Source organism: Corythoichthys intestinalis, chromosome 1 (assembly GCF_030265065.1).
Source record: "Corythoichthys intestinalis isolate RoL2023-P3 chromosome 1, ASM3026506v1, whole genome shotgun sequence".
Lineage (NCBI taxonomy): Eukaryota > Metazoa > Chordata > Actinopteri > Syngnathiformes > Syngnathidae > Corythoichthys > Corythoichthys intestinalis.
In genome coordinates this window covers 71,066,056-71,087,318 of record NC_080395.1, presented here as the reverse complement: position 1 = coordinate 71,087,318, position 21,263 = coordinate 71,066,056, and the positions used below count along the sequence as shown (strand labels likewise).

Genomic DNA, 21,263 nt, shown 5'->3' with positions numbered 1-21,263 from the left:
GGGCTACTTGGGCACAATGACATTTTTTTAATCTCGAACTGAATTAAAAATTAAATGAACTTCTTTGTATTATACGGTGCTGGCCAAAAGTATCGGCACCCCTGCAAATCTGTCAGATAATGCTCAATTTCTCCCAGAAAATGACTACAATTACAAATACTTTGGTAGTAATACCTTCATTTATTTTGCTTTCTATGAAAAAACATAAAAGAGAACATATATAGTCCATAAAGAGATACATAAACACAGACACATTACCCCGCAACATTACACAACATATCATTTTTAAAAACCCATAGAAGCATTTCTTTTCATGTAAAACACATATATTCCTCAACATTGCATCATTCTCATTGCTTTCTGTTTTCTACTGACCTGCTTTCATTTTCATTCTTGCTCATTGAGGATGCTGATGCAATTTAAAGCTTAATGAGTGTCTCGGTATCTTTTTAAATAACTTACTAACCTATTACTAAATCACAGGCTACTTGGGCACAATGACATTTTTTAATGTCGAATTGAATTAAAAAATGAAATGAACTTCTTTGTATTATACAGTGCTGGCCAAAAGTATTGGCACCCCTGCAAATCTGTCAGATAATGCTCAATTTCTCCCAGGAAAATGACTGCAATTACAAATACTTTGGTAGTAATATCTTCATTTATTTTGCTTACTATGAAAAAACATAAAAGAGAATGGGGGGAAAAAAAATCAATTATCATTAATTATCATTTTAGACAAAAATCAAAAAATGGGCAAAAGTACTGGCACCCTTTGAAAAATCATGTGAAACTTCTCTAATTTGTGTCTTTAACAGCACTTGTTACTTACCTGTTGCACATCACAGGTGGTGGTAATAACTAAATCACACGTACAGCCAGTTAAAATGGATTAAAGTTGACTCAACCTCTGTCCTTGTGTGTACCACATTGAGCATGGAGAAAAGAAAGAAGACCAAAGAACTGTCTGAGGACTCAAGAAGCGAAATTGTGAGAAAGAATGGGCAATCTCAAGGGTACAAGTCCATGTCCAAAGACCTGAATGTTCCTGTGTCTACCGTGTGCAGTGTCATCAATAAGTGTAAAGCCAATGGCACTGTGGATAACCTCCCTAGACGTGGACGGAAAAGAAAAATTGACGAGAGATGTCAACGAAAGTGCAGATGGTGAATAAAGAAACTCGACTAACATCCAAACAAGTTCAAGCTGTCCTGCGGTCCGAGGGTAAAACAGTGTCAACCCGTACTATCTGTCGGCGTCGAATGAATAGGGACTCTATGGCAGGATAACCAGGAAGACCCCACTTCTGACCCAGAGACATAAAAAAGCCAGGCTGGAGTTTGCCAAAACTTACCTGAGTAAGCCAAAAACATTTTGGAAGAATGTTCTCCGGTCAGATGAGACAAAAGTAGAGCTTTTTGGGATTAGGCATCAACATAGAGTTTACAGAAAAAAAAACGAGGCCTTCAAAGAAAAGAACACGCCCCCCTCAGTCAAACATGGCGCAGGTTCCCTGATGTTTTGTGGTTGCTTTGCTACCTCTGGCACGGGGCTGCTTGACCGTGTACATGGCATTATAACGCCTGAAGACTACCATTTTTTTAATTCTATTTTGTGTTTTTTCATCGCAAACAAAATAAATAAAGATATTACCACCAAAGCATTCTTAATTGCAATCATTTCCTGGGAGAAATTGAGCATTATTTAGAAACAGCTAAATCAGCCTAGTGTCAATGAGGTGGCATATCAAGTTCTGGTGTTTTAGGAGTATTTAGCCAATGCAGGGATCACGAGAGATAAGAATCTCAAAGATATAGTATCTCAAATGAGGAATCAAGTTGATCTCAAACTTATCGTATCCCAGTTACAGCAACAGTTCAAGACTATGTCTACACTAGGACGGATAATGGCCTTAAACGTGTAATTACTTGAACTATACGGCATGTCGGGTACACTAGTATGCCTATTATCTGGATATAGGCGGGTAATATTACCCGCCGCTTAATATGGACTGCTGTCTCCGTACAACAATCGGATACTACTCATGCCGTCGCCATTCTTAGTGCGGCATGACGGCATCGTAAACAATAGAGACGGACGATCTTGACGTGGCATTCATGCTTCTCTTTTCTTTTCCACTCATTTTTCTTGAACCTTCAAACTACGTCTCAATAATCTGCTTCAATTCAGTGCCAATTTGTGGTCCTCCCATCACAGATGACGCAGAGATGAGCGTTTTTTACAGAGCTCGTCTCCCACGTTGTCTCCGATCAGCCAGCTGCGGGGCTGGCCCCTCCCAACTCAATGCTGACCGAACATGAGTATATAGATACATGTGTAAAGGAAAATTAAACCTCGAAAAGTGACCTGCGTGGTACCCCCAGTCAAAGAGGCGCGCGATTAGTTTTTTTTCAATGACATTTCTGCCTGTCAAAACTGTCGCCACTTCAAGATCGCCACTGTTATGCACAAGCACTCTTGGTTGCAGCTTCCAAGAAATATACGCAGCACCACACCATATGCTCGTATTTGTTATGTTTCAAGTGGTGAGAGCGCAACTGAGCATTGATTGTAACATCCCAAGTTTCCGATTCCATGTTTCGATTCCGGTTCCGAACGACTCTTCATTCCGATTCTTATAAGAGGCAGAGTCAAAAAAAATAAAAAAAGACGCAGGGTAAAAAAAATTATAGTTTAAAAATGTCTTAGTTTATATTAATGTCTTTTTTTAACTATATAAATTTAAAATTTATTATTATTATCTTATTATTTTTATTATTATTTAGTCGGCGGCATGGTGGCTGAGTGGTTAGCACGTCCGCCTCACAGTCCTGAGATCAAGGGTTCAATCCCGGGCTCCGTATGTTCTGCCCGTGCCTGAGTGGGTATTCTCCGGAACTCCGGTTTTCTCCCAAAAACATGTGTGGTAGGCTGATTGAACACTCTAAATTGTCGGTAGGTATGAGTGTGTGCGTGAATGGTTGTATGTCTCCTTGTGCTGGCAACCAGTTCAGGGTGTACCCTGCCTATTGCCTGTAGATAGCTGCATGGAAAATGAATGAATGAATAAATATTTCTATTTATTAATACAATTAGTATGAAAATTATTAACTTTTCACAGGGCTATTTCTAACTTGTATATAAACATCAGTCTTTGAACTTGAATGTGATGAAGTTTCTTTCCACAGGAGTGCACTTTCACAAAGATGTTTATTTTTTAAAAGCTAACGGAGAAATTATTTACTCATATTCTTTTGCCATACATGTACCTTAGCTGGGAGCTACGACGAAGCATTAGTATAAATTCTTCTATTGATTATAATTCGATGTAGATGAGGCAAAATAATTTGGTTTCCTTATTTGTGAAAAAATAAAAACGGGTCTGTTGTGTTACAGACACATGCAATGTTTATTTTGTAACAATACCAGTTAGGCCAATGAATGGTGCTGTAGGGGTGTATGTATAATGCGGAGAAGAGATGAGAACATCTGGCAAGGATGCTATGTGATGTGATGCTATGTTTTCACTGCTACGAGTTCATTAAAAAAAGTAATCGAATGCTTCATATGGCTGAATCTTTCTAAATAAGCAACACAACCAATGCGACAACAAAAATCCTTTTAATACTACTTATTTTAAAGGAGGCATATATTGCTTTAAAATGGCGGCTGTTTACTAACGCTAGTGAGTCTGTCATTTCGCATCTAGTTCTCTTTACATGATCTAACGCTGCCGAGTCTGTCGTTTGCCATCCAGTTCTATATACATGATATCGACCATAACCCAACGTAAATATACAATTTATTCTCGTACTTTTCCATCCATCCATTCATCACCTACGTAATCCGGGGTCGGGTCGGTGGGACAACAAATGACAGACGTAATGTATTGTTTTACTTACCTAGTCCTGACGGCGCAGCATGTCAAATACATAGCACTGAGCCAGCTATGCACTTGGCACTCGTAGTGAAGCCGGTCGTGCATCATTGGTCGTGCAGCCACCTTTGCATGATATAGTTGTGTTGCAAATGTTGACTGAGCTGACTAGTCTTTTTTTTTTTTTTTTTTTTTTTTTTAAGTTAAGCCAAACTCTCGAGCGCCGCCTCACCGTGTCCATGGTTGTAATTAAGTTGCAATGCACTTATTCATGGTTTTCGGCAGCAATTTTTTTCCACTTGGCGATCAGGGAATCGAAAAATGGAATCGAAATTTTAAAATTCTAACGGTTCCGGGAGAACTGGCGTGTTAGAACCAGGTCCCATCGATGCCCAACCCTAATCCCAAGTAACGATGTAAGGCTTTCATTGATTTCTAAAGATTTATTTCAATTACAACTCGCCGACTGCTCGTAAAAGCCGAGCGTGCTCTCCCTTTACTCTCGCTCCTGTTATGCATTCAATTACTTTCAAGAAAAAAACAGTGATCAAAAAATAAGAAGAAGGTGTAGTAATTTTGAAATTTGCCACCAGCAAGTAATGACGTAACATATGAGGCTGTTCCTTTCTACGGCTTGCACAAATGCAAACAGAAGCGGAGGGGCCTTAAACGCACCTTAAACGTAAGTATGGACAGATATAAAAATAGTCAGCAAAATACCCAGGAGAAAATTATCTGTCCTAGTGTAGACGTAGCCTAATTCATGTGACCCAGCTAAGTTGTGTAAATTGTGATTGAAACCAATTTGCGCACATGTGTTGATAAAACTTGAAAGCTTTTCTTAATTTATTATTTTTCTGAATAAATTTTCATTCATAATTGTTACTTCATATGGTTATGTATACGAATATCTAAATAAATATTATTGTTTACTGTCCACCTACCTTGGCTCACTCACTGTGAATATCCTCAATTGTTCTGAGAGCGCCCCATGAAAGAAAAAGTTTGGACACCCCTGTCTTAATTAATGTATATACCTGTCAAGTTGTACGGTTTCGGCGTAATTTGTACAAGTGAGCACTGATTTTTAAATGTGTACACCGGACATTCAAAATCTTTACGTTTTTCCTGCATTACGTTTTTTTTTTTCGTCCGTTCGGAATTTGTCACAGTTTCGGCAACGAGACAATGTGCATTACTATGCGTTACTACGTTGCTTGAATGATGCGAGAAATGTCAGAGAGTGAGAAAGAAGAGCGGGAGTGGGAAAAAGGGAGTTGTGACGCCGTTGCAAACGCGATGCTAGGCTAGGTGGCTGCAATAATACCTGACTGGAGCCGACAGCCTACAAACTACGCCCACATCATGCAAGGCTAGATATCACATGTATATGAACTAGATGCGAAATGATGCACTTCGGCATTGGTAAACAGCCGCTATCTTAAAGCAGTGGACTTCTCAGAAAGGCTCTGTTGTAGTGAACCTTCCTAGTGAACCTAAGTAACTTTTTATCTAAAATACTCTTAAATCGGCAAAATCTTGACTTGAATCTATCTTTAAATGATGAAACAGTTTTAAAACTTTCACATGTCGAAAGTAGACAGAAAGAAACTAATGCAAAAACAATTTTAACAACTTTAACAATTTTAACAACTTTAACGGTTGATTCACAACATTAAATGACATTCAAACATCGCAAAGGTTAGTATGTTTTGGGTTTTTTTTTTTTTCTGAAAAAAAAAAAAAGAAGGAAAAAACATGAAAGGAAACACCAGTTACTTGGCCAAGTAACTAATTACTCTTATATTCAGGTAACTGAGTTACTAACTCAATTACTTTTTGGGAGAATTTGTAACTGTAATTAGTTACTTTTTTTTTTTTTTTCGTAAGATTAACAACACTAGTCATAAAGATGCAGTCGGCAGAATGAAAAGCTCTGCGGTGACGAAAGTGAAGCGTTTATTCTGCCAATTTGTTGCCGAACACAATTTGCAAATACTTCGCTATTTTTAAGATTGCCAAGGGCCTCGGGTTGACAGGTATGAATATACATTATGCATGGATCGAAACTTTTTCTTACCAAGTTCAGATAGTTCATGGGAGTCTGCATATCTTCCTGCGAAACAGAGGTGAATTACAGAAATCATTATGTTTGTTTTTTGTTTAATGGAGCATTGTTTCACCTAAGTCACTAACCTGCGATCAGGTACGAGATGGTCCGGACCGCACTCTCCACCTGTGCTGTTGCAGTTGGGTTAGTTCTTACATACTCCGTGTACCGCTCATAAACCCTAGTCACTCTATCAATATGCTCTTTAAAACGAGACATTTTAGCACGAATTCCACAATCTACATTTAAATGTTATTGAAACTGCGGGCAATGTTACTAAACCGAAAGTAAACAAATCATACTTCCACTCATAGCCCAATACTTCCGGGAAATAAGTTCCACCCCGATTATAGTTCCGACGTTCGTGTTTTCCCACAAACATTGGTTCCTACCATGAGTATTTAAGCGGTCGCTCTCTTTTCGAACACGTTAGTGTTTCATCAGCATCCACGAGCTTAATCGAACTATGTCATCCACGAGGGAGCAAGGTACTTTAAGTCAATTTACGCTTTCTAATTTAAATGCCACTCAAGTATCAGCGCGTACTTTTTGGTACCTGTAGCTTCACAGAATATTCTTATTGGATATTTTGTAAAATTGATCAATTTGAGACTATGTTCATTGTTTTTAGAGCTGTGAACGTTGCACCTGAAGTTAATTGTTGTAATTATCAACTGTTCAAGTCACGTGATATGTTCTTTGCGTGCAAGATTGTGATGTCATTAAAAAAAAAAGTTCTTTATTTTAGTCCTTCCGTCTGAAATCAGTTGAGAAACTATAACAATTTAATATTTTTTATTTTTAGCGATAGTAGTAGAATTTTCATATGGCACCTGTTTTCTGATGTGTTTTAGCAAATTGACTAAAATGTAACTGGATAGTCCTCATTAAGGGCAGGTATTTTATTTATTTATTTATTTAAATATTTAAACTATCACATCTCGCTTCTTTCGGTTTCATTTTGACTTACCTTAATTTTCTTTCTTGGTCATTGGCGGTTCCACCCACAAACTGTTCGGTTTCATTCTTAGTGTGCAAGACTGACTGTGTGTGTATGTGAGAAAGTGAGTCTATTGAACATATTGGCATATACCGTATTGTACTGTATTCACTATTAAATCCTTGACTTTTCCTCACTCACAGTAGCGGTCAAACAGGAACAAGCATTTTCATTAGTCCCGCCTATTGCCAGATTGGACAGTTTGACAGATAGGCAAACTTTATTCCATCATGTTGTAGATAGCACAACAGGGCCCATATTGAATAAATAGATCGTGACATTTAAAAAAAAATACGTAAATATTTTAGGTTGAATTAATTATATTTAATGTATTAACCCTCTGGTGCATAGTGGTTACGACAGTGAACGGCTACTAAAACGTACAATTGGTTTCTATGGTTTGACTGCATATCAACCTAAAATGTACTCTCTACTGCCATACTGTTTTGACGTTAATTTAGTGGTCAGTGGATGTAACTGCAACTAAATATCCTCTGAATCCAAGATGGTCCACAAACTGCCACCGTGTCGACCACAACTGGCATATCCTGTCAGTGCTTCGATCCCCGAAAAGCTACAGTGCTTAAAAAATAAATAAATAAATAAATAAATATCATACATCGTGCATCCCTCAGTATATTTTTGAACAAAAGTCACATAATTAAGTACTGTAACTGTTTTATATGACTGCTTTTGTATAATTTTAGAACAAAAGTCACATAATTAAGTTCTGTAACTGTTTTATATGACTGTTTTTGTGAGAAGTTAGTATGTCATGATGACAGATGTCATCCGGCAACTCCATTTATGTCTATCTCAGTCATTAACTCCCTTTAAAAGGGAGATAATTTGCCGGATGACACAAAATGACACCTGTCATAAGTATTCATTAATGCTCATGGCAGTGTCATGTCATAATTATGATGGTCTTATGACATAGCGTCACCGTCAAATAAAGTATTACCAAATTCCATAACTAGCAATAAATGAAACAACTGCAACAGTAACTGAAGAAGTAATTGACACAGAACATGAATTTGATTTGTTATTTACATCTTTAGCGCTGCAATGCATGCTGGGACGCATGTTGGACAACCACAGTGTTGACAGCAGGTGGCAGCAGAGGTTGAGTGTCTCCCCCAAGGGAGCAGTGAATGCCAAATTAAAGCTTCTTGAAGCAATGAACCATTGCAGCCAATTGGTTCAAAGCTTCATGGTAGTTAATTTTGTCTTATGACAGTCTTATGATGCTGCTGTCGATTAAAGTGTTACCGGTTGATATCTTTAGGTGTAAATATCTCATAATACAGTGAGGACAGCTGCAGCTTGTAGTCCAGTGCGGCTGATCGATGAACAGATGCCGTTTTCGTTTCAAATTTGGTGGGTGGGGCTTATAGTGCGAAAATTACGGTTCTCTTAGAAGTGATATATATATATATATATATATGGCGGAAAACACTCAGGTGACTTGAAGTTCCGCTCTGAGACCCCAATTTGGCCAAATTTCTAAATTGTCCTATATGCATGTGTGATACACCATTGGAGCGTACTTGCCTCTTTTCGACCCAAAAACTCCATGTAGCATGTATCACCAAGTGTCAAGACACAGCTGTGAATGGCCACAGCCGGAGTTTTGGGGGATTTTATGGGTGAAACATGGTAATATAACAAGGGTCGCGATGCAGAAATCGCAGACATTAAGGAGTGGTCGAAATGATCATTTTCATATATTTACCCTTTTGAACGTTTTTTTTTTTTTTTTCAAAATTTTCTTTGTTTGGATATATAATATTGGGGAAAATGTGACAGTAACGAAAAAAAATACAATACAAAACAGAAACTGCTTTTCAGTCTGGTCTGTGTTTTCTGCCATATATGAAAAAAAAAGTTACTCAGGTAAATGGAATGGAGTACAGTAAATGTAAAGCATTACTACGCACGTGTGACTGTAGGTTCCCTGAGGTAACATTGCCATCTTTGGGTGACGTTTGCCCAATCTTCCCACAAAGGTATGAAGCCACATACAGCAGAGGCAGATGTAGTCTTCATTTCACTTCATTACAGTTTTAGTAGGGCTGTCAAACGATTAAAATTTTTAATCGAGTTAATCACAGCTTAAACATTTATTAATTGTAATTAATTGCAATTCAAACCATCTCTAAAATATGCCATATTTTTCTATAAATTATTGTTGGAATGGAAAGATGAGACACAAGACTGATATATACATTCAACATGCTGTACATAAATACTGTATTTGTTTATTATAACAATAAATCCACAAGATGGCATTAACATTATTAACATTCTTTCTGTTAAAGGGATCCACGGATAGAAAGGCTTGTAGTACTTAAAAGATAAATGTTAGTACAAGTTAGAGTGATTTTATATTAAAACCCCTCTTAATGTTTTCGTTTTAATAAAATTTGAACCGATCGTCTGGAAACCTGGTAGCTATATAACATTATCTGTTGATCCTCAAAGCCCGATTTTTCGTGGTATACAGTCGTTGCAAACTTATTGGTGCCTATGTTGCCTGTTGGTGATGAGTGACCCATTAGAGGGCATGAGTGCACAGCCTTCAGCATACATTATGTTCAATATTTTTGTTCCCATATACATCATCGCAAATTTCCTTGCAAATCCAAATCGCCCAACCCTGCATACCATCATTTCAAAGATGAAATTTTAAAACCGCGGTTGCCAAATTGGAATGCAAGTTTCTGCTCATGAGGTTATTGCTTATTTCATTCATTTGCCCTTTCCCTAATTATTATTTTTCTCACCCACTGATTAATGTCTTTCTGAATTTCAATACATCTTAGCTCTTCAGGTGAGACCTATACAGGTGTTACATACTGCTTGCTTACATGGTGCTGTAACCTAGCTTGACCTTCAACTATTTGCTTTCTTCCCATTTTACAGCCTTTGGTTATGCCTTCTTGCTCCAAATAAAAGGGGAGGCTGCATTGGCAGCAGCACTGAATGACTACCTAAGCACTCGCAGCTACCTAGCTGGTTTTAGGTTTTCACAGGTTGACCAGAAAACATTTAAGCTTCTCCACGGTCCCCCAGACCCACATCATGTCCACGCTCTGCGTTGGTACAGACACATAACATCACTGCAGCAGGACCAGAGCTCAGACAACAGCAGTGAGTAGACAGCTAGACTTCAGTATGTGTGAAACCAGTTAGGAGGTGTGTCTCCTCAGGGAGGGAAGGACACATCCAAGGCATCTAAAAAGTGTTCCAGTTCAGTCAGTTGTCAGTCAAGAATTCAAAACATTCAACTGTGTCACTATTCCCAATTGACGAACTCTGTCAAATGCTGCTCAGAGGGACATCGCGAGTCTTATTTAAATTCTGGCAAACCAATGTGATGGCAGGACATGCTGCTTCAGTGGTCATCGGCAATCGCCTAAAGGAGAGATTATGGGGGACAAAGATTTTTATGTATCACATTTAAAACATGCATGCATGTGAGTGTTCAATATATGCAATACAGTATATGCATGTATATTTGTCGGATAAAATCAGCTACCAAAGATGGTACATCTTTCGTACTCTGAAATGCTTTTCTGGACAATAGTTGGGATTATGTTGGTAGCACACATCATTTACCAATAATTAATGGTACCGTTTCAGGGATTATTGTCTTGACCTGTCCCAAACAAGGACACATTCATTTAGAATCCTTGTTTGCAAAAGGTGGCTCGAGGAATGATGTAGAATCGTTCAAAATCAGTTTTACATGGAGTGATTTGATAATTGGCAAGTAAAGTAAATGTTTCTCATGTTTAATACTTTTGTTAATCTGATTTCAGAGAAAGGAAAGAGGTTGCAACCTCAGTGGTCTCCACCATCTGGAACAGATGTTCCCCAACTTCGACTCTACAACAGTCTCACTAGAGCAAAGGTGTGGAAGAAGTTTTTTTGAAGTGTTTGTATCATTTTGCTAGTGTTAAGAAGAAAATATTTCCTAAAACAGAAGCATAATAATACTTGCATTTGAACGCATTAATTTCCAATATCAAAAATTTTTACAATGCCTTCCCCAAGGGTCGGTTAATGGGAGCGCAGATGGAGTAATGCATGCAGTAATGCATGAACCAACTCAAACGTGTGATAGTCCTGCAGAAAAGTGGAAATGCTGCACGCGGGACCGCCCTGGGTCCCGGGGGATGGCGGTGGCCCCGTTGCCTGAGCTATGGGAGAAGGGGTGGGCCACGCCGCCCCCACCCCGAGCGCAGCACTTCCAACTTTTCTACAGGACTATCACACATTTGAGTGGTTTCATGCATTACTGGGTGCAATTAGGCAAACTCCAGTAAAGAGATTGTCAGTGCCAGGATTAGCGATAAGGGAGCATAGAATAGGATGTCAATGTACCAACACTTAAATGTTATTCACATAAAACTGGGTTCCACACATCACTTGCTGATTTGTGTACGCTCCACCCCTCCTAACCACGTCCCCTTTGACTTGCCTCCCCTTCTCTTTCTCCTCGGTTATCAGTCCCCCTACATGGTGTCAAAGGGTAAATATAATTAGCTAATGATAGGACCACTATGTTCATAGGTAGCCTAAGCGTGTAAAATGTATTTTTTTTTCTTCCCCCTCTTCTGTCTGCTTCCTTCTTTTTTGTCCCCCCCATAACCCCTTCCCGTTCACTACCATCTCCTAATGAAAAAGACATAATGAACAACCAAAATAGAAGTATATTACACTCCCATACATCAAAACTCTTCAGACCATAAGGTTCCCTCCAGATTCCTATTCTATGTGTCTAAGCAGCTGAACAAGACAGGTTAAAAAAATACAACCCCAAGCAAAAAGCATGGAATTACCAATCCTGGACGAGCACTCACATTTTATCATATAGAACAAACTCTGATAAAAAGCTGGAAAAAATAATGAATTAGTTCAAAAGTGCGACTCTTTAGCACTCAAAAGCATTAAAAGAAATGGATGAAAAACATTGTGGTGGTCAGTAAATGTTACTTTTATAGAGCAAGTGCAGGGAAATATATATGGAATCACTCCATTCTGACGAAAAAAAATATGGACTCGTGAAAAACAAATAACTATCAAAACACATCTCTAGTATTCAGTTGCACCCCCTCTGGCTTTTATGACAGCTTGCAGTCTCCGAGGCATGGACTTGATGAGTGATAAACAGTATTCTTCATCAATTTGGTGCCAACTCTTTGATTGCAGTTGCCAGATCATCCTTGCAGGTCGGAGTCTTGCTGGGGACCATTTTTTTTCAATTTCCACCACAGGTTTTCAATAGGATTGAGATCTGGGCTATTTGCAGGCCATGACATTGACTGGATGAGTCTTTTTCCAAGGAATGTTTTGGCATTTAGCACAGTTTTAGCTCTGTGGCATGATGCATTGTCATTTTGGAAAATGACAAACATATTTTCAATTGAAGGGATAAGAAAATTGTCTAAAATTTCAATGTAAACTTGAACTAATGAACCAATATGAAGCATAGACTTTATAATGAACCATTATAACTATAACTATAATATATCATTACTTGAGCAACAAATCCCTATTCAAGCTTTTTTAATTGCACATTATATACATATTATCCCTTTAGCAATGCTCACCACAGTCAGGGCACACTTCAGGCCTTTGCGCAGAATGCTGTCATTGAACAGCACCAACAGATTGGAAGCGGAGTAGACTGGGGGAAAAAAAACCTCCTTAAACCCCATTAATATCAAAAGTAGAAAAATGACATGAATAAACTGGAAATTGGGCCTGATCACATGGTTTTAAAGGATTGGAATCGGATGAAAAATATTTTTACGACGTGTGGACAGCTGTTCAAAAGTTGACCCTTCAAGCTACATCCAGCATTATCAGCTTGTCAAGAGTCAAGAATCTGCATTGGACAAGGTGTTAAAAATCTGCATTGGACAAGGTGATGATGCTGGAACATTTGTTTGGTGCTGTTCCAGTGAGATTTACAAAGATGACTGCCTGAAGAAAACATCAAAATTCCTTCAGTCGTTGATGATATGGGGCTGCATGTCAGGCAAAGGCACTGGGAGATGGCTGTGGTTAAATCTTCAATAAATGAACAAGTTTACATTGAAATTTTAGACCACTTTCTTATCCCTTCAATTGAAAATATGTTTGTCATTTTCCAAGATGACAATGAATCATGCCACAGAGCTAAAACTGTTTAAGCATTCCTTGGAGAAAGACTCATCCAGTCAATGTCATGGCCTGAAAATAGCCCAGATCTCAACCCTATTGAAAATCTGTGGTGGAAATTGGGGAAAAAAATGGTCCACAGCAAGGCTCCGACCTGCAAGGGTGCTCTGGCAACTGCAATCAAAGAGTTGGCACCAAATTGATAAAGAATACTCATCATGTCCATGCCTCAGAGACTGCAAGCTGTCATAAAAGCCAGAAGTGGTGCTACTAAATACTAGATGTTTTAAATGTTATTTGTTTCTCATAATTCCATATTTTTTTCCTCAGAATGGAGTGATTCCATATAGATTTTCCTGCACTTGCTCTAAAAAAGTAACATTTACTGACCACCCCAATATTTTTTATTCATTTCTTTTAGTGTTTCTGAATGCTAAAGATTTTTAATTTTGAACTAATTCATTGTTTTTCAAGCTTTTTATCTGAGTTTGTTCTACATGATAAAATGTTGAGTGAGTGCTCGTCCGAGACTGGTGATTCCCATACTTTTTGCTAGGGGTTGTATATTGGAGAGAGCGCCTTGATTGCAATTGCCTCATCAGGTAGCACCTGATGAGGCAATTGCCTGCAGGTGTACTGGTCGCCTCCCAGGGGTGTCGCTGTCCATTGGGCTGAACACTTGTGGCACTGGGACTCCAGTGTTTATTTACATCATATGATTGCAATGACGGTCTATTAATTATTACTGTTGTATTTAGTGTAAAAACATCATCCAACATGCAAGTATTACCGCCCCGAAAAGCAAAATCTTAAAGGGGAAATTTAGAATTTTTGACATTAGGCTTAATCTTCGAGTTAGCAGGGGTTTAATTAGCCAGTGGAGTTGATTTCAATAAATTCCATGTAATTAGTTATTTATTTATTAGTTTCAGGGCTCAGCTAAGCTAGCGCAAGTCAATGAGCCCGTCCTGGCATGCCAATAAAAAGCAACATATCCACGCATGAAAATCACTGATGACCAATGCAATCAATAGTGTTGTTTTTATGTTTTCAGGATGAAGTTATTAAAACTCATCATTGATTATCAATAATTGCAATATGAACAGCAACATTTGTAATCCAGCTCTGTAGGTAACAGGCTGCAGAGCGGAGTGATATTTTTTCTGATGTGTTTATTAATTAATGTTTAATTATTATTTTAGGAGTTATTTGTACCTCAAAATGGAAAAAAGGTCACATGGTACAGCTGTGGGCCAACAGTGTATGATGCCTCTCACATGGGACATGCCAGGTAAACGGGATACAGTCAAAGTATACAAAATCACCTTCCTTAATACGGAGTTTCTCAATCATAATGTATTTGCAGATCATACATCTCTTTTGATATTCTGCGAAGGATACTGAAGGACTACTTCAAGTATGATGTCTACTACTGCATGAACATCACAGACATAGATGACAAAGTAAGAACAAGACAGAATGTTGACTTTCCAGTTTGTAGCTCAACTATTTTCAGTATAGCATCTTCTCAAGTGAAATTAAGATTACATTAACTACAACCAAAAAACTACTGTATACTACAAAAGACTACTATGCATTCCGGGCACAGACGCTTACAGTATAGCACGCAAGGAGGGACTACTTAAAGCAGCTAAGGAAAATATATATGGCGGAAGATACTCAAGTGACTTGAAGTTCTGCCCTGAAACCCCCAATTTGGCCAGATTTCTAAATTGTCCTATATCCATGTGTGATACATCATTGGAAAGCTTAAAATCTCTATTTTCTGGGTTCCGCTTTAATTCATGTAACGTATCAAGCAGTCCATCAGAGAAATGGATTGGTACCTTTATGTCTTTCAGATCATTATAAGGGCACGTCAAAACTATCTACTGGACCAGTACAAGGAGAAGCAACCCCAACCTGCTCAAATACTGAAAGATGTATTGACTGCCCGAGTGGTGAGACACTGAGGGGGGGGGGGGGGGGGGAACAAAAAAAAAAAAAACACAGGTGTCATTAGTAGCATTACCGTTGTGTCCAAACCAGTGAATAGTACACCAAAGGTTTAAAAATTGTTTTCGTATAGTATAGAGTACATGCCAAAAGTTTGGACACACCTGATTCAATGCAATAAAAATGATGGTCCCAACCCCTTTGAAAAAAGAAATGAAAGTGAAGTGTAAACCTTTTCAGGTGACTGCATCTTAAAGCTCATCGTGAATTTGCCAAAAGTGTGCAAAAAAGTAACCAGAGCAAAGGGTGGATACTTTAAAGAAAGAAGAACATAAAATATGTTTTCAGTTATTTCACTTTTTTTTTTTTTTTTTGTGTCAAGTACATAATTCCACGTGTGCATTCATAGTTTTGATATTTTAAGTAAGAATTTACAAGGTAAATAGTAATGAAAATATAGAAAACTCACAACTGATGAGATGTGTCCAAACTTTTGGCCTGTACTGTATAGGGCGCACCGCATTATAAGGTGTAGTAGTAGTAGTGGTTTTGGTGGCGTTATGCATCCAATGGATGGAGCTGCGCTCAATGGAATGTCATGCCATGATTAACCAATAAGGTTTCACATGTAAGGCGCATGAGATTATAAAGTGCACTGTCGGTTTTTGTGAAAACTAAAGGCTTTTATGTGTGCCTTACAGTGCGAAAAATTTTGTAATTACTTTCTTGGTCTCCTCAGCCCTTTCAGGCCCGCTTGAGTTCCACTACCGACCCAGATAAGAAACAGATGCTAGAAAGGCTTGATGCTGCCATCACGGCCGCTCTGCAGCCTCTGCAGGCGGCCTTAGAGAGTAAGGCTGCAGATGACGTGGTGCAACCTCTAGGCCAGGTAAAGTTCAGGGAAACAACTTTGTTATACGTAATTACTTTATATGTGTTAGTGTGCATTTACAGTTTGCTTTCTCAATAAAATGATAAATGGGGATATTAGGGATGTCCCGATAGCATATTTTTGCACCCGAGTCACCTGATTTTGGTAATCTGCCGATAGTCCCGATTTGATACCGTAAAAAAATTGTTCCAAAAAAAAAAAAGTTTTAAACATGTTACTGTCCCACTGAATTATTTTTAAACAATAACATAGAAAAATGCTTGTCTTTATTAAATGCTTCATTGAGTGAGTCCACTTATACTAGTATTTACTCACGCTGGTGAGAACAGACTCTCGTCACTTACACAATGCCACTGCACACTACGGATAGGGTTTAACAAGCTAAACGATGATTGACGCATTTGGTCTCTCTGAAGGTAGCGCTACCAAGCTTCACTGGCAAGATCAAAGCATCATCATCAACTTTAAAAAAGCAAAAACTTTAGTGCGCTGCTGACCAAGAGAAGCAGCAGGAGGGAGAGTGAGAGGCTGTACGCGGATGATGCAGAGAAACATAAATATATATTTTAAATTAAAAACCTGATCCTCTGAAAAATTGTACGATCTGCCAGATTTCCGATCACGTGATCGGATCGGGACATCTCTAGGGGATATACCACTTTAAATATATTGATGATTGGTGTGACATGACAATACTCAAATAAAGCATACCTTTCTTTTACTGCAGGCACTATTGGCAAATTCCATGGATATGATGTCTGACTGGCTGGATGATCAGTTTGGAAGTGGAGTCACAGACAACTCCATCTTCTCAGTTCTACCTGCATTTTGGGAGGGAGAATACCATAAAGACATGGCTGCTTTGAATGTAAGTAATAAGTGGATGATTGAACTCTCTAAATTGGTCCAAGGTGTATGTGTGCAGGTATGGTTCTTGTCTCCATATGCTCTGCGATTGTCTGGCAACTAATTGATCTTTGGCAAACTCTGCCTCCGACAAACTCTGTTCTCGGGTCTCAGTTGTCTGTGATTAGAGATCAACCGATATGGGTTTTTCAGGTCCGATACTAATTATAAGTGCTTAGAAGGGCCGATACCAGATTTTTGGAGCCTGAATAGACTCAGAAACATCTCTTATAAAGTTGAATAATAATGCATCAAGCTGCATCTGAGCCAAAATAACCCAGTTTAAAATTGATTATTTTTTTTCATATCGGCCGGTCGGATTTAAAAAAAAAAAAAAAAAAAAAAAAGTCTGGTACCGAAATGCGTCAATTTTCCAATTATCGGCACCAATAATCGGCCCGGGCGATAATCGGTCTATTGCTATCTACACTGCTGGCCAAAAGTATTGACAACCTTGCAATTCTGTCATATAAGGTTCAATTTCTCCCAGAAAATGATTGCAATGACAAATGGCTTGGTAGTAATCTCTTTTTTGCTTGCAATGACAAAAGACAATGGGGGGGGATTAAATCATTATCATTTTACTCAAAAAATTGGCCGGACAAAAGTATTGGCACTCTCAGCTGAATACTTGGTGGCACAATCTTTAGACAAAATAACTGCGAACAACCGCTTCCGGTATCCATCAACGAGCTTCTTACGATGCTATGCTGGAATTTTAGACCATTCTTCTTTGGCCAACTGCTCCAGGTCTCTGAGATTTGGAGGGTGCCTTCTCCAAACTTCTATTTACAGATCTCTCCACAGGTGTCTCTGAGATTCAGGTCAGGACTCATTGCCGGCCACTTTAGAAGTCTTCAGTGCTTTCTCTCAAACCATTTTCTAGTGCTTTATGAACTGTGTTTTGGGTCATTGTCCTGCTGGAAGAACCATGAACTCTGAGGGAGACACTGCTTTCTCACACTGGGCCCTACATTACGCTGCAAAATTTGTTGGTAGTCTTCAGACTTCATAATGCCATGCACACGATTAAGCAGTCCAGTGCCAAAGGTAGCAAAGCAACCCCAAAACATCAGGGAACTTCCGCTGTGTTTGACTGTGGGAACAGTGTTCTTTTCTTTGAAGGCTTCATTTTTTTTTCATTTCACCTTTTCCCCAAAAGCTCCTATTTTGTCTCATCTGACCAGAAAACATTCTTCAAAAAATGTTTTTGGCTTTCTTAGGTAAGTTATGGAAAACTCCAACCTGGCTTTTGTATGTCCCTTTTCATTCAGACGCCGACAGATAGTACGGGTTGACAATTGCCACGTTTACATGGAGCCAAATATTCCAATTACAATCGGAATATTTGTTCAAACCGAATAAATGTGTTCCATATAAACACCTCATTCGGAATGAACAGGCCCAAACCGAATGGAATTTCATTCCGATTCACAGGGGTGGAATATTCCTTTTCCCAAACCGATTAGAAGTAAAATTATATCATGTAAACAGGGAAGCGGAATGGTGTCTGGTTGCGTTCTTTCTGCGCATGGTCCGTACTGACGTGGTGACGTCACTCGGTGACGTAAGTAACGTCACTTGCAACATGGCTTCCAAGCACACGCACAGCGCACCCACACAACTTTTTAAATGAACGGCGTATCATTCTGAAGTTTTGTTTCCACTCGAAAAGTTAAAACAGCAGCTGGTCTGACGATCGAGCTCCATGTTTTGCAACGTGACGCTTTGTTTTGATTAATCTGCGCATGTCAGACGGCAGTTGTCAAACGTCCTTTCGGAATAAAGGCAGTCACATGTAAACGCTAGATCGGAATAGACGAAGTGACATGTAAACAGCTGATGTGAAATTTCCATTCGGAATGATTTGAATCTGTATGAATAAAGTCAGCATGTAAACGTGGCTAATGTTGTACCCTCAGACTGCAGGACAGCTTGAACTTGTTTGGATGTTAGTCAAGGTTCTTTATCCATCATCCATCTTTTGTTGAAATCTCAATTTTTCCCTTCTATCCACATCTAGGGAGGTTCGCCACAGTGCCATGGGCTTTACACATATTGATGACACTGCGCACAGTAGACACAGGAACATTCAGGTCTTTTGAGATTGACTTGTAGCCTTGAGATTGCCCATGCTTCCTCACAATGTTGCTTCTCAAGTCCTCAGACAGTTCTTTGGTCTTCTTTCTTTTCTCCATGCTCAATGTGGTACACACAAGGGCACAGGGCAGAGGTTGAGTCAACCTTAATCCATTTTAAATGGAGGCAAGTGTGATTTAGTTATTGCCACCACCTGTTATGTGCCACAGGTAAGTAACAGGTGCTGTTTATTACACAAATTAGAGAAAAATCACATGATTTTTCAAAGGGTACCAATACTTTTGTCTGGCCCATTTTTGGAGTTTTGTGTAAAATGATAATGATTTAATTTCTTTTTCCATTCTCGTTTGTGCTTTTTCATTGCGAGCAAAATCAATTAATATATTACTACCAAAGCATTTGTAATTGCAATCATTTTCTGAGAGAAATTGAGCATTATCTGACAGATTGCAGGGGTGCCAATACTTTTGGCCAGCAATTTATGACCCAATATAAGTTGCTCTATGTATATTGAAAATGATGTAGTATTAAAATTTTATCGTGAATATTTATTCGTGTGAATATTGTACATGTTATGTATAAATATTTATTTGCTGAATGGGTACGTGTAACTCAAAATCTACTGATTGCTGTGAATGTGTCCCGCGAACTAGCGTGACTTTGACATAAACCAGTCAGTGTTAAATCCTGTTGTCCGGTCAGCCGGACAACAGGATTGAAAGAAAATTTGAAAATGGAATCTTTTCTATATTATACAGATAGTCCCCGGGTTACGACACACTTGATTTACATGATTTCAACTTTTCGACACAGGAGTCTCGTCCGCCATTTTGTCTCCAGTCGTCTTTGTTTGTTTGTTTTTAGTCACGTAAACAGTACCTTGTTGTACCTCATAGAATCTTATTTATTTTATTTTACTTTATTAATGTTTTCTGTTCTCACTAAACATGAATTTGTTCAGCTTGACAGACAGCAGACAAGTCAATTGTGGGTTTTGAAGCTTTTTATTTCCTTCACTTTTGACAATTTATAAAGTTGTAACATAAATATACACTTATGTTCAGAGCGACACCCATTTTAACAATAAATCACTTGACACAAAACAATTAGTGTTCAAACATCGATGTAGTCTGATCAAATGTAAATTAAGTAGATTAAATTAGCATAATTAGCCTAAAAAAAGTCCGCTAGCTTAAATGCTACGGATGCTAACGTATTCACAATCCTTATATTAACTCGCTCACGCATAACTCCACAAACTGTAGCTCTAAACCTAATTACAAATGCATACACAAGCATACATTAGCTAAAACAACTTACAGCCTTATGTGGGCCAAACCAGAGTGCAACTGTCCTTTAGCCATGTCAGACGAGAGTCTGCTACACAGTCACACAAGGCGACAGTCCAGCCAGACCCAACACTACCACCAAAAATACAGTACTTTTGGACATTTTGGGTAGTTCTTTTGAGATTTAGGGGTACTTAAAGGGTTATTACAGACTTACGGAGAAATTCGGGTTACGTCGCCAGCATAGGAACAGAACTCGTTCGTAACCCGGGGATTACCTGTATATAAAAGACACATTCGCATAAAAATGGGCTACGTTGCAAAAAAATGAGTTAAGGCCAAATTATACCGGATGCATGTGCGGTGCGGACCCGCCAAGCTACGTGTTGACTGAGTGTTCCACAGTCCGTCAAAAATAAGACATACCGGCTGCGCACAACTACTGTAAGGCAGCTCCGTCACCATCGTGAGCCCTCGCGTACTTGATTTGACTGAAAATTTTTCCCGAATTATTATTATTTTTTTTTGCTTTCACTATGGGTTTGTTAGACCCTGACCATGTCAACAACCCTTTCTCTACTATTTAATTACTGTTTTAAATTGTATAACTCGGCAAAAGTCACCGTCCATTTTCATAACTTCTGCTACGGTGTTCCATGCAGATTCCTTTTTAAAGTTGTCCTTATAAAAAGGATCTTCTGTGTTGTTAATCACTGTGCGACTTTCCACCTTCATAATGAATCATTCATTGTTCGCTGGTGCTTAAACAGTGAATAGGCACCTGGCGTGTTGTCATAATTTTCAGCATGTGCTGCTTTACAAACAGCACCCCATACGCACCGCACACGCTTAAAGTACCGAACCCCACGAGTTTCACAGGTGCATTCACCGAACCATTCAGAACTTCATAATAAAACCCTTTTTTATGGAATTCAAAACCTAGCAAGCTAACATCTCAGAGA

At 38.7% G+C, this 21,263-nt stretch overlaps 2 protein-coding genes across 3 annotated transcripts in view; one reads left to right on the top strand and one right to left on the bottom strand.

Annotated features, from left to right (window-relative positions):
* pex16 (peroxisomal biogenesis factor 16) overlaps positions 1–6,585 on the bottom strand; it is a 59,158-nt gene extending 52,573 nt beyond the window's left edge. The window contains exons 1-2 of the mRNA XM_057838257.1: positions 6,074–6,585; positions 5,958–5,993 (exon numbers count right to left, since the gene is read on the bottom strand). Of these exons, the coding sequence (XP_057694240.1) occupies positions 5,958–5,993; positions 6,074–6,206 (169 nt within the window). The 5' untranslated portion in view covers positions 6,207–6,585. The remainder of the gene's footprint in view (positions 1–5,957; positions 5,994–6,073) is intronic.
* The window catches only part of LOC130917108 (cysteine--tRNA ligase, cytoplasmic-like), a 48,773-nt gene continuing 33,870 nt past the window's right edge, over positions 6,361–21,263 (top strand). The window contains exons 1-8 of one of the 2 annotated variants that reach the window (XM_057838199.1): positions 6,361–6,475; positions 9,913–10,140; positions 10,812–10,903; positions 14,361–14,449; positions 14,525–14,621; positions 15,021–15,119; positions 15,854–16,003; positions 16,734–16,874. In XM_057838199.1, the coding sequence (XP_057694182.1) occupies positions 6,454–6,475; positions 9,913–10,140; positions 10,812–10,903; positions 14,361–14,449; positions 14,525–14,621; positions 15,021–15,119; positions 15,854–16,003; positions 16,734–16,874 (918 nt within the window). In that variant the 5' untranslated portion in view covers positions 6,361–6,453. The remainder of the gene's footprint in view (positions 6,476–9,912; positions 10,141–10,811; positions 10,904–14,360; positions 14,450–14,524; positions 14,622–15,020; positions 15,120–15,853; positions 16,004–16,733; positions 16,875–21,263) is intronic. The other variant, XM_057838206.1, reaches the window with a different exon arrangement.